We start from the raw sequence: 13,375 nt of genomic DNA, 5'->3' as shown, positions 1-13,375 counted from the left end.
ATACTTTTTTTTAACCATTTTTTCTTTCATGTGTATGAATGTTTGCCTGATGGATATGCATACCACATGTGTGCAGAGGCCAGAAGAGGGTGTTAGATTTTCTCTGTAACTAGAATTATAGGCCAGTGTGAGCTGGGAACTGAACCTGGGTTCTCTGGGAGAACATTAAGTGCTCTCAACTGTTGGGCCATCTTTTCAGCCCCATTTTATGCTTTCAGATCATTGTTTGGATGAGCCACAGTTAATAACTAACCATTGTTTATAAATATTGATTTTTGTTTTCTGTATTTGCTAATGAACCTAAGCTCTACAAAAATTGGTCTTTTATGTATAGCATTGTATGATAAACATATATGTAACTAAGGATAACATATTCTGGATATTACAACATAAGCCTGTAATTGTAGCCCTCAGGAGGCTGAAGCAGAAGGATTGGGAATTTGAAGGTAGCCTGAACTTCATAGTGAGCTCTTGTCTCAGAAACCAAGCCAGCAGCATATGGCTGGAGGGCCTTGAGTTTGAGACTAGTTTATATTACATATGGTGAGTTCAGGGCACCTTGGGTTATCCACGGGAGACCTTATGTCAGAAAACTAACAAAAAGAGTTAGAGAGATGGCTAAGCAGTTAAAGTGTGTACCATTCTTCCCTGTATTTCATTCTCAGCGACCATATCAGCTCTCAGCTCCATCATGAACTTCAGCTTCATGAACATCTAACCTTCTCCTCGGGCATCTACACTCATGTACATTCTCATAAATTCATTTGTTCACTCATTTATTCACTCTCACACACAATCACACACACACACACACACACACACACACACACACACTTAAATATTGTAAAAATCTTAAACATACTAAAATTGGCAGATTAGATGGCTGAGTGGGTTAAAAAGACCTTGCAGCTAATTAAGCCTGATTATGTGAGTTCAATCTCTGAACCCCTCATGGCAAAAGGATAGAACATTCATATTTGCTGATTCATGCACTTATAATAATTACATAAAATATATAAATAAATGCAAATCTAGCAACAATAACTAGAAAAAAAAAGTACTTTTTAAGACAGTTTTTTTTTATGCACCCCCTCCCTAAGACACTTTTTAAATTCATTGTTTTCTCATCCAGATTGTAGTTTCCCCACTCTCTTCCCCTCCACCCTTGGCCCCATTCGCTCCTCCTCCGTCCCTTCAGTCTGCAGTAAGACTAGGCACCTAGTCTTACTTGTTTAACGCTGGAAGAGGCAACCCTGTAGGAGGAAAGGGCTCCAAAAGTGGGCAAAAGAGTCAGCCTCTGCTACTTTTGGAGTTCCACAAGAAGATTAAGCCACACAATACTCTTCTTCCTCAAGACATGGCTTCTCCATGTAGCACTGGCTTTCTTAGAACTCTCTTTAAGAGGCCAGCCTCTAACTCACCAAGATCTTCCTGCCTCTGCCTCTGCCTCTGCCTCTGCTTCCTGAGTGCTAGAATTGAAGGTATGTGCTACCATGCCTAGCAAGTAGGTGTTTTTTTTTTTTTTTGTTTTGTTTTTTGTTTTTTAAAGAAATAACCAGGGTAGGACATTGACCATGCCAGGTCAGAGTTACTATTATATTATATACTCAAGCACTTGAAGTTGCCCCTTTAAGTTAGACCATAACAGTGTTTGGTCAGCAGATGGGTTTTTGAATTTGTAGTAGGTGTTAATATTTTAAAATACTGTATTAAGGTTAGTCATGCACTAGGCAGTGCTTAATCTTACATTGGGTAAGATAAAATCAGAGAGGCTTCTTGGAGCTGAATCTTCCCTAGGCTAGGCTGGCACTGAACTTAATGATTCTCCTGCCTCAGCCTTCTAAGTCACTAAGATGACATATGTGAGCTGTCATTTGTGACTTATATTAGTCTTTTGAACAAAATTGAAATTATTTGTGTGCGCATGTGTGACATGGAAGGAGATCATAGGACAAGTTTTGGGATTTGGTTCCCTCCTACCAAAGTTCAAGGGAATTAACTCAGATGCCCAGATTTGCCTGACAGTATTTTACCAGCTCAGCTGCTTTCACGCCTGTATGTATATCTTGGTCATACTTTCTAATTTCTTTTTGTTTGTGTTTTATTTTCAGTGCTGAGGATCAAATCCAGGGCCTTGAATGTGCTGATAAAACCATGTACTTAAGAGCTATATTTCTGGCCCTTGATCCTACTTGTTAAAATTAAGTCCTTTTTATGAAGGATATAAATAATTACAATTTAAAAAAAAAAAGATTTTGCCGGGCGGTGGTGGCGCGCGCCTTTAATCCCAGCACTTGGGAGGCAGAGGCAGGCGGATTTCTGAGTTCGAGGCCAGCCTGGTCTACAGAGTGAGTTCCAGGACAGCCAGGACTACACAGAGAAACCCTGTCTTGAAAAAACAAAAACAAAAACAAAAAAAAAAAAAAAAAAAAAAGATTTTATTTTTATTTTATCCATGTAACTGTTTTGTCTGCCTGTCTGCCTGCATGAGTACTTTGTACATCCCTGGTGCTTGAGGAGGCCAAAAGAGGGGATTGGATACCCACTGAGCTGTTGGCCTTCCTGTGGATGCTGGGAATTGAACTTGGGTCTTTTGTAAGAATAGCAAGCATTCTTAACCATTAAACCATCTTTGCAGCCCCCATTTTTTTGTATCTTGAGATGGTTGATAAATTCAGATATGTTGTCAGTTGTAAGCTGTATTAGTCATTGAGGGTAAATTCGTATTTATTTATTGATTTTTGAGCTAGGATGTCATGTATCTCAGGCCTGTGGAGTGCTGGGATTAAGGTATGTGTACCACCATGCCCAGTTTATGAGGTACCTTGATTGAACTCAGGGCTTTAGGATGATAGGCAAAACATTTTACTAATGATGTTACCTCCCTGTGCCCTCCTTCTCCCTGTTTGATGTAGGGCCTATTTATTTGTTTTTTATCTTACCTTATTTTAAGATACATCCTTGCTATTAACCCAGGCTAGCATTGAAGTCCAAACAGTCCTCTTGCTTCAGCCTCTAGAGTGCTGGGTTTCCAGGAGTGGACCACTGTACCTAATGAGACAAGATCTTGTTAAAAAAGATTTGTTTTTGTTTTATATGTATGAGTGTTTGCCTGCATGTATGTGTGTGTGTACCACATGCATGCCTAGTATTCGGGTTGGGTTTTTTTTGTTTGTTTGTTTTGTGTTTGTTTGTTTGCTTGTTTTTCAAGACAGGGTTTCTCTCTGTAGCCCTGGCTGTCATGGAACTCATTCTGTAGACCAGGCTGGCCTGGAACTCAGAAATCTGCCTGCCTCTGCCTCCCAAGTGCTGGGATTAAAGGTGTGTGCCACCACTGCCTGGCTTCATGCCTAGTATTCAAAAAGGCCAGAAGAGGTTGCTGAATACCCTAGAACTGTAGTTACAGATGTTTGTGACCTGCCCTGTGGCTGTTAGGAACTCAATCCAGGTCCTTTGCAAATGCAGCTGAGTCATCTTCCTGCCCCCAGAATCCTTTTTTATTTTATTTTTAATTTTTGAGATAATTTCTTACTCTGGCCCAGGTTATCCTAACTCCTGATCCTCCTGCCTCTGCTTTCCAAGAGCTGGGATTTTAGATGTGTGTCATTATTCCTGGTTTAGGCATTGCTGGAGAATGAACCCAGGTCTTTGACCATACTAGGCAGGAATTCTACCAACTGAGCCACAGCTTTACCAGCTGAACTATCTTGCTGGTATTTGACTTGTTTTTTTTTTTTTTTTCTTTTTTTTGTTTGTTTGTTTGTTTGTTTTGTTTGAAAGGGAGAAATTATTTCTCAATTATATTTAGAGCTCAAAGCCTAGACTGGCCTGGTAAATGTTAAATACATGAATGAAAGTAATATTTTACAGATTTACCTTAGTTAGGTTCATAAAAGAATTCCCTCAGAAACAAATGGCCTAGGGATATAGCTCTGTTGGTAGAGTGCTTGCCTGATTTGCACCAAGCCCTGGGCTTTATCCCCAGCACTGCATAAACAGGTGTGATGGTGCACACCTCTAGTCCCAATTGCATGTAGAGGTAGGAGGATCGTGAGGTGGAGGTCATCCTTGGCTGTGTGGTAAGTTTGAATTCCGGGTTATCATGCTGCTGAGATCTCAACCAGACAACCAGACAGCCGACCAACTAACCAAAACTAGAGCACAAAGAACACATTCTTCTTGTGAATCATGTCCTCTCGTTGCATTCTTTCTGCTGAGGCAGAAAAGATTTAGAACAGCCCTAGAATGTCTCTAGAGACCTGGGAGAGGTCAGTCAGTAAGACTTGAAGTGGTCAAATTGACTACTTAAGAAAAATTTTTATTTTTGACTTGAAGTTAAATATTGGTTATTTGTATCATGAGCCTTTTGTAAATTTCAAGAGTTTCGTCGTTTCATCACTTTAGTATCCTAGGCTAAAGATTTACCTAGTATTGCCTATTTTGTGCCAGTCCTCAGAATACATTCCTGATATTTGGTTCTGGGGATAAAACCCGGGGCCCTGTATGAATTAGGCATGTGCTTATTGTTGAGCTATATACCCAGCCTCTCCCTCCCCTGCAAATCTTAATGTGTAGTTCTGATCGCCTCAAACTCTTTGTGTAGTTTAGTTTGGTCTCCAACTTGTGTTCTAACCTATGCCTTCTATGTGTTGGGATAACAAATATGAACCACTGGCTTTTAGACCATGCTTTCTTTAAAATTTTTATTACATTTATTTGAGTGTGGTAAGTGAGGGCACACCTGTGCTATGACATGGAGGTTAGAGGATCATCTTGTGATCAAACACAGGTCATCCCGCTTGGTGTCAAACAGCTTTATTCACTTTGCTTTGTCTCTCTCTCACATACACACTCCCTTTTTTAAAAAAGACATTTAATTTTTTTTATTATTTTAATTATTTATGTATATTGTGTGAGTATGTGTATATGTGTGTTAGGTGTCCAAGGAGGCCATTCAAGAGCTCCTTGGATACTCTGGAGGTGGTTGTAAGCTGCTTGGCATGGGTGCTTGGGAAATAAATGTGGGTCCTGCAAGAGGAGCAGTCACTCTTAGCCACTGAATGAGTCTTGTAGACATTTATTTCTGATCTCCACAGGTTGTTTTTTTTTTTTTTTTTTTTTTTTTTCCCATTTTACAAGTAAAGGATAGACTTGAGGCTCAGCGAAGTTAAGCAATTTGTTTGAATTTAAAGTTAACAAGTGCTAAGTAAGGATTCATTATACCTAGTAGTATAGAAAACCACAGGCTGTGTGCCACAAATCTGGGTGCCTCCATTATATGAGAGGGATGGGAAAATAATCACATTAAGATATTAGGACATTAGAGAGAAACTCAGCATGTTACAAACCTATATTTATGGTACTTGGTAGGCTGAGATAGGAGAGTCATGAGTTCTAATCTAGCCTGGGCTATTTTATTGAGACCTTCTCTAAAGGGGAGAACAGAGGAGGGAAAGAGACAGTGAGAATGTAGCTTTAAGTAAAATTACTAGGACAGATGTTCTAACTTAGGTATGTCAGAGAGCCTGTGACTTTTATTTTTAAAGTTAACATAAAATTCAGGTTAATATGAGTGAGCAGCACCTATTTTAAAATTTTTTTGGAGCTGGGATTTTGTTCAGTGGTAGGTGTTGTGTTTGAACAGTTCATAAAATTTTTTGTTTTTGGAGATGGTCTCACTACAGAGATTAGGCTGACCTGAAATTACATGGTTATTACCCAGGCTGACCTTAAACTTTCTTTTTCTTTTTTTTTCTTTCGAGACAGGGTTTCTCTGTTATAGCCTTGGTTGTCCTGGAACTCACTCTGTAGACCAGGCTGGCCTCAGACTTAGAAATCTGCCTGCCTCTGCCTCCCAAGTGCTGGGATTAAAGGCGTGCGCCACCACCGCCTGGCCCTGCTCCATTTTCTACTTGCTAGAATTTCAGTCATGAGCCACTCTGTGCAGCGCTTTATTTTATTTTTGGGGTAGGAAGCTACTAGAGATTGATGTTACAGTTCTGTATATGACAGGTAAAGCTCTGCTCCTGATCTACGCATGTCTGGCCTTGTCTCTGTCTGTCTCTGTCTTCCCCCCCCCCCCCCGCCCCCTTCTCTTTCTCTCTTTAGTTACCTATTTACATATTTATTTAGTTGTTCGTTTCTTTTCTTTCAATTTCTTAGATAGGGTTTCTAGTTCCAGGATACCCTATGTCCTATTCTGGCCTCTGAGAGTTACCAGGCATTCCTGTAGGCAGAACACACATACATATTTAAAAAGAACAAACTGACCACTTACCCTAAGTAAATTTCAGATGTTTCTTCCTAAAACCTGTATCTCCATTTACTTTATTTATTAAAATTTTTATTCATGTGTATGTGTATATGCTACATGGAGGCCAGAAGATAGCATTGACACTTCTGAAACTGGAGTTGGAAGCCCTGCTGTGGGTGCTGGGGAATTAAACTCAGGTCCCCTTGAAGTTTGGGAGAGCATCAAGTGCTCTAACCATTGAGCGCTTTCTCCATCTATCCATCCATCCATCCATCTATTTATTTATTTATATTGTTGTTAAGTTGTTAAGGATTTATTTTATGTGTGTTAGTGTGAACCACATTCATGCCTGGGAGTTATGGATGGTTGTGAGCCAATGTGTGGCTGCTAGGAATAGTAACAAATGATCTGAACTGCTGAGCCACCTCGCCAGTTCTTCCTTCCAGTCTAGGATTACCTTAAAATTAGTTATATATTATAGCTGGAGCTGGCTTTGATTTTTCTGCCTTCATCTCACAAGTGTTGAGATTACAGGTATCTGCCACTACACTCAATTGTTTGTGTACATTTCCTGCATTCGTACCTGCCTGCATGTACGTGGGTACAACTGAGTTTGGAGCCTAAAGGTGTCAGGTATCTTTCTCAATTGCTTCTTATGTCGTTTATATTGTAGTTTTTAAAATTTTAATCCTGTGGTATGTGCATTCATATGTGAGAACAGATACATGCATGGAGTTCAGAGTACAATCGTGCTTCACCGATTGACTAGACTAGCTGAATAACAAACTCCAGAGCTCTGCCTGGCCTGTCTGTGCTTTCGCATGCAAGACCTAGAACTTTGTAGCCCACTCTGACTTCAAACTTGGGACCCTCTTTTCTCAGCTTCCTAAATGCTAGGATCAGGGATTGTAGTACCCTGTTCCCCTTAAATAGATTTTTTAGCAGATGTAGATCCTAAATCTACATATACTAACTGTATTCCACTGTATTCACAAATTACATTTATATTTCCATTCCTCAGTGGTCATTTGACTTCTTTTTTTTTTATACTTTTTTGACTGTGGTAAATTATTCTGTGAACAGGTGTGTGTGTGTGTGTGTGTGTGTGTGTGTGTGTGTGTGTGTGTGTGTGTTTCTGTGTTTCCATGTTTCCCTGGTGTTGATGGCAGGCATTATTCTACCACTAAACTATCCCCCAGGCCTTGGCTTTGTATCCTTTACTCTTGAATATGTCTATGAGTATAGTTACTAGGTCATATGGTTATTGATTACTCTTATGAAGATATCTTTTTCTTTTGAGACAGGGTTTCCCTGTGTCCTGGAACTCACTTTGTAGACCTTGAACTCAGAAATTTGCCTACCTCTGCCTCCTGGATGCTAGGATTAAAGGTGTATGCTACCACCACCTGCCCACCTGCACTGAAGAAATCTTTTAATCTTTCAGAAAGAAAACCATTTTTTTTGTTGTTTTGTTTTTGTTTCAGTTTATGTACATGAATGTGAATACCAGGTGCCCTCAGAGGTTAGAGAGGGTCTCATCCTCTGGAATTAGTGGATGTGCTGTTGGGAACCAACTCTGGGTCCTCTGTATTCTGAGCCATCTCTCTAGCCTGGATCTTTTGATCTCTTCACAGGGTATATTAAAGTTACCATCCTCTTTGATCCACCAATGCTTGTTGTTTTGCTGGTCATAACTCAGCACATTTATTTTTTGGCATGTGTCTGATAATACAGTGTAATCCATTTGTAATAGGTATATAAATAGAAGGCAGAACCAATTTCATGTCCTCAATTATGGTTAACTTTCTCATAGGTAGTAACTGAGGTTTTACTGTTATCAAATGATAAATGCAGTCATTAATAGTTTGAGTTGTCCTATCCAGCTTTGAATCCATTGACTAAACTGATACTGTTACTGTGTGTGTTGTAAGTGTGTATGTATATGGGGGCACCTGTACTTGAAGGCCAAAAGGGTCAGGTATCTTGTAGTAAATAAGTATGAAGGTATGCCTTATAGAAATGCAGGGAAGATCATTGTGCTTGATAAATTGCAAATACCGAGTAAACATTATTTACATTATTAAGGTTTGAATAATATTTATTAATGATTGCAAATAAACATTTACATTTGGGACTTGAATAATATCAATGATTATCAAATTATTCTTTTGGGGGTGGGGGGAGCTGAGACAGGGTTTCTCTGTCTGTAGCCCTAGCAATCATAGAACTCAATTTGTAGATCAGGCCGACCTCAGATTCATAGAGATCTACCTGCCTCTGCCTCTTGAGTGCAGATATTAAAGTTGTATGCCACCATCACATGGTAACAAATTACAGATTACATCAGAAAAGTAGGTACCAGAGTTGACAATACAAATGTTAGTATCAATTAGATTTTGGCAAATAAAAGATTTGTTTTCCTTTTTAGGCATTTTGTTTTTTGAGATAAAGTCTCATGTAGCTCATGTTGGCTTGGAACTTAACAATGTAGTAGCTGATGCTAGCTCTGAACTCTGAGTCTCTGCCACCATACAGGGCTTCATTCAGGCTTTAAAAATTCATAGTTAACAAACTTTGAGAGACTTTCTGGCAAAATGGTTCCTGAGGGCGTTTTAAAGGGAAGTTCTATATTTTCTACTTAATTCCTTAGTGACTATGAAAATAAAAACTATTATTTTCAGTTGAACATAACTTACAAACATGAGTATTTTGAAGCATTCTGAGTCATTCTATTTCACATGCTTCATGTAAAAGTCCTTTTAAAAATGCTTATGGGTGTTTTGCCTGTATTCTAGAACTAGAATTAGAGATAGTTCTGGCCACCGTGAGTGTGTGTGTGTGTGTGTGTGTGTGTGTGTGTGTGTGTTGGCAGTGAAACCACAGTCCTCTGGAAGAGTGTATATACTCTAATTGATCTTTCTAGCCCCAAGTGAAAGCAGTCTTTAGGTTGAAAGATAGCTTTTAAATGAGGGCATTACTCATAATTATCATTTACTTGGATTATTTCAATGAATTCATTCCTTATACTCTTCATGAGCACTTGAGTGCCAAGTGGATAGTTTCAGGCGTTTAGGAAGGAAACTTTATCTGGAGGAACTCTAAGCACCTTTGAAGACATGGCCCTTAGCGGAAATGATACTGTTTGTACCTACTTAGATTATGTCATCTACATAGTTTGTCCTCTGCAAAATACCTTAGTATATGTTTGCTCCTTTTTTGTGTATACAGGATTGAAGGCTCAGGCCTGTGAAACACAAGTGTTTTCTTCTGAAGGCAGGAGTTTGTGCTATTTAGAGACATGGACCTCAGAGCTGAATGGAGGAAGTTAGATACCATATCAGTCAGGCATATTATTTTTGGAGAAAAGATTCAGCCTGAGTTGAAAAATTCCTAAGAGTTTCATTTATATCTATACTGTATTCTGTGTGAATGTTGATCAGAGTTGTACTGTGTATATCTTGTTTATTATGGGGAGAATTTAGGTGGAGTATATTGGCATGAGTAGAAGATGACCTGTACTTCTAGGATTTGATTTTGTTCTTTTTGAGGCAGGGTCTCATTGTGTAGTCCTGGCTATCTGGAGTTCGCTGTGTAGACCAGGCTGACCTTGAACTAGTGATCTATTCTTGCCTCTACCTCCCAAGTACTAAAGTTAAAGGCTTGTACCACCATATCCTGTGTAATTTTAGGACTTTGTTTTCATAATGACCATTAATTACTGTAAAACAAATTGAAAATTATTCCAAAAGGATATGCTGTGAACAGTTGAGTCAGGGTAATTTGTGCTGGGTTGTCTTTTTTTTTTTTTTTTTTTTTTTTTTAAACTATAAAAACATGTATTGTGGGGCTGGAGAGGTAGCTCAGAGGTTAAGAGCACTGGCTACTTTTCCAGAGTTCCTGAGTTCCAATTCCTAGCAACCACATGGTGGCTCACAACCATCTCTGAGATCTAGTGCCCTCTTCTGGGCTGTAGGCATACATGCAGGCAGAACAGTGTTATCATAATAAGTAACTAAATAAATGTTAAAAACATTTATTGTGGTTCTGAGTGGGTACTATGCTAATGTGGAGGCCACAGGGTAAAACAGGAGTTTGTTCTCTGCAGAATATGAGTCTTAGGTTGTCTGCTTGGTGGCAGGTGCTTTTACCTGCTAGCCACCTTGCTGGCTTGGCTGGCTTTTCATTTTGTGTTTTTAGGCATTGCTTTTCTAAATTCTGATTGGAGGATAATGCTTTGAAGGTTTTTTTATTCTTACTGATTCCCCATGTTTTGTCTGTCTCAAGTGTCAACCGAAGAAAAAGTCTACACCACTGAAGTATGAAGTTGGAGATCTCATTTGGGCAAAATTCAAGAGACGCCCGTGGTGGCCCTGCAGGATTTGTTCTGACCCATTGATTAATACGCACTCAAAAATGAAAGGTAATAACTTACAGTTGATTATTTGTTGTAAAATACAATGTGGAATCATGAGCATATAGCTGTTTTTAATGTGAATCAGGATTTTTGTTACTTAGCAGTAATACATACTTTTCTTGGAAATTTTTAGGAGTTAACACCTTTCATCTTTTTAGTTGTTTTTGAAGTTTGTCTTACTCTGAGATTGAAAAGTAGTTAAACCAGGCTGTTAATACTTGCCTGGAATATCAGGGCTGGAGAGATGGCTTAGTGGTTAAGAGCGATGACTGCTCTTCCAAAGGTCCTGAGTTCAATTCCCAGCAACCACATGGTGGCTCACAACCATCTGTAATGGGATCTGATGCCCTCTTTTGGTGTGTCTGAAGACAGCTACAGCATACTCATATATATAAATAAATAAGTAAATCTTTTTTAAAAAATTATTACTGGTTATAAAGTAAAGACTTTGAGTGTTTTTTCCTCTATCTTTTTCTACCTTAAGCTCACAGTCTTTCAGTAAACCTTGAAATTCTTTAAAAGCAAAAAATAAAGTTTCTTTTTATCAAGATATATAGTTTTAATTGGTAATATCAAGAGAAACTTGGAGATGGGTTGGTATTTCATCTTCCACTTGAAGGTAGCAGATACCTGTTGCTGAGGAATTCAGAGCAGGAACTTGTCTTTGAATAAACTTTGAAGTTTATTATGACAAGCTGCAATCAGTTGTGTTCTAAAAACCCTTACTGAATATTTGTAGTAATGACCTTATCCTGAGTGTTCTTATTACTCACCTTATTTTGCTTTTGCTGTTGTCTATAGCCCATGACAGATGGTGTATGTGTTCATACATCTCACGTGTAGGTACACATGCCATAGGGGCTTGATGTGGAGGTCAGCTGCCTTGGAGGGGTCCTGTCTCTCTCCTCCCCTGTTTCTTAGAGACTGAATTCAGGCTGTCAGGCTTGGCCACATGGTCCTTACCTGCTTGGTCTGTCTTGCAGCCCTTGCTCATAGTAGTACAGTCCTTTTCTCCAAATTTTTCTTCAAAAAATTTCATACCTGCAGAAAATTTAAGTATGAAATAAACTACATACATTTAAATATAGCAATTAAGATTAAGATTTGTGGCAATTCTTATTTGATGTGGATATAAAAATCAGTGTAGTATAGTACAGTATATAACACTACAGTGATTTCCCCTTTAGGTTAAGCATTTCAAATGCTGTTAGAAAGCACAAATTTTAGGGTCTGGGGTATGGCTCAGTCAGTAAAGTCCTTTCCTTTCCAAACATGAGGACTTTTTACTTCTCAGCTCTCAAAGAAGAATCCAGGCACTGGGGTGTGCTCTGTAACACCAGCACTTGGGGGGTGGGGGGGAGCACAGGTGGGATAAAGTCAAATCTTAAAACTAGAATTACAGGTGACTGCTGGCTTTGTGAAATGAGTGCTGGGAACTGAACTTGGGTCCCCTGCAGGCAATGTGCAATGTGTGCTCTTATCTCTGAGCCATCTCTTCTTATTTTTGAGAGTTTTCTGTAGCCAAGGCTAACTTCAAAATTATTGTGTAGTTTAGGATGGCCTTGAACTCTGGATAAACCTGCCTCCACTAACCTCAGCTCAGGTGCATTCTTTCTTTAACTTTTTTTTTTTTCCCTCTTGAGACTGGTTCTCAATATATATATATAGCCCTGGCTAGCCTGGACCTCTTCTATATATCAGGCTGAATTTAAATTTATAGAGATCTGCTTCTCTCCCAAGTGCTGGAATTAAAGACACAAATCTCTTACTTATTTTAGATAAGGTCTTTTGATCTAGCCCAGGCTGGCCTGGGACTCATTTTATATGTCTGGTTTTGAGTCTTCCTGCTTTGGGCTCCAGGGTTGTGGTATTAGAGGCAAGATTCCCCCATTCCTTTCTCAGTTGGATCTTTTGATACTTATTTTGAATTATTTCAATCATTATTCTCTTTATAGAAGTTTTGAGATAGTGCTGATGTGGATGCTGGTGGTGTGGGCATTTGTAATTTTAACACTTTTGAGGCCAGGGCAGGCAAACTGAGTTTAAGACAAGCCTGGGAAGTAAGACTTTGCGTCAGGGAAAATAAAGTTGTAAGTTTTAATTCTTTAAAAAGAGACTGTGTATGTGTGACATGTGTGGCTGTGTATGCAATGTGTATGGAGGTTATAGGACAACTTGTGGAGGTTTCTTCTGTGCACTAAGGAGGTCCTGGAGATGGAACTGGGGTTAGACATGGTATAGATGCTTATTTCTCCAGCTCTCTGCTACTGGTTTCCTAGTTCATGGTGATGCTCAGCTGTTGGCCTCCTTTGCCTTCACCTCCCAAATGCTGATATTAAATGGAATTGGGAACCAAGTACTTGCTTCATGCTAGGTGGACTGTACCTAGAGGGATTCATACATGTTAAACATATGCTTTGCTGACTGAACTACATCCTCAGTCAGGGATAGTCATGGTTCATTGTTGGATGGACCTCACTTCTCATCCAGCTCATCATGGTTTTTATTTTTGTTTTCAGATGAGATCTTACTATGTAGCCCTGGCTGACTTGGAACTGGCCCTGTACACCAGGCTGGCCAGCCTCTACCTCCCAAACACTCGGATTAAAGGCATGCACCACCTTGCCCAGCCTAGCTTTTTTTAAAAAGTTTTTTTTTTTTTTTCCCCCAATAGTGCAGGTGGTTTACTTGCATGTTGTCTGAACACT

At 39.3% G+C, this 13,375-nt stretch overlaps 1 protein-coding gene across 12 annotated transcripts in view; it reads left to right on the top strand.

The window, feature by feature from the left end:
* Positions 1-13,375, top strand: part of Nsd1 (nuclear receptor binding SET domain protein 1) — a 108,462-nt gene that overhangs the window by 12,886 nt on the left and 82,201 nt on the right. For all 12 annotated transcript variants that reach the window (XM_076938972.1, XM_076938976.1, XM_034509901.2 and 9 more), the window contains one exon: positions 10,538-10,673. In XM_076938972.1, the coding sequence (XP_076795087.1) occupies positions 10,538-10,673 (136 nt within the window). The remainder of the gene's footprint in view (positions 1-10,537; positions 10,674-13,375) is intronic.

This window comes from Arvicanthis niloticus, chromosome 8 (assembly GCF_011762505.2).
Source record: "Arvicanthis niloticus isolate mArvNil1 chromosome 8, mArvNil1.pat.X, whole genome shotgun sequence".
NCBI lineage: Eukaryota > Metazoa > Chordata > Mammalia > Rodentia > Muridae > Arvicanthis > Arvicanthis niloticus.
This window is presented reverse-complemented; position numbering and strand designations above follow the sequence as displayed.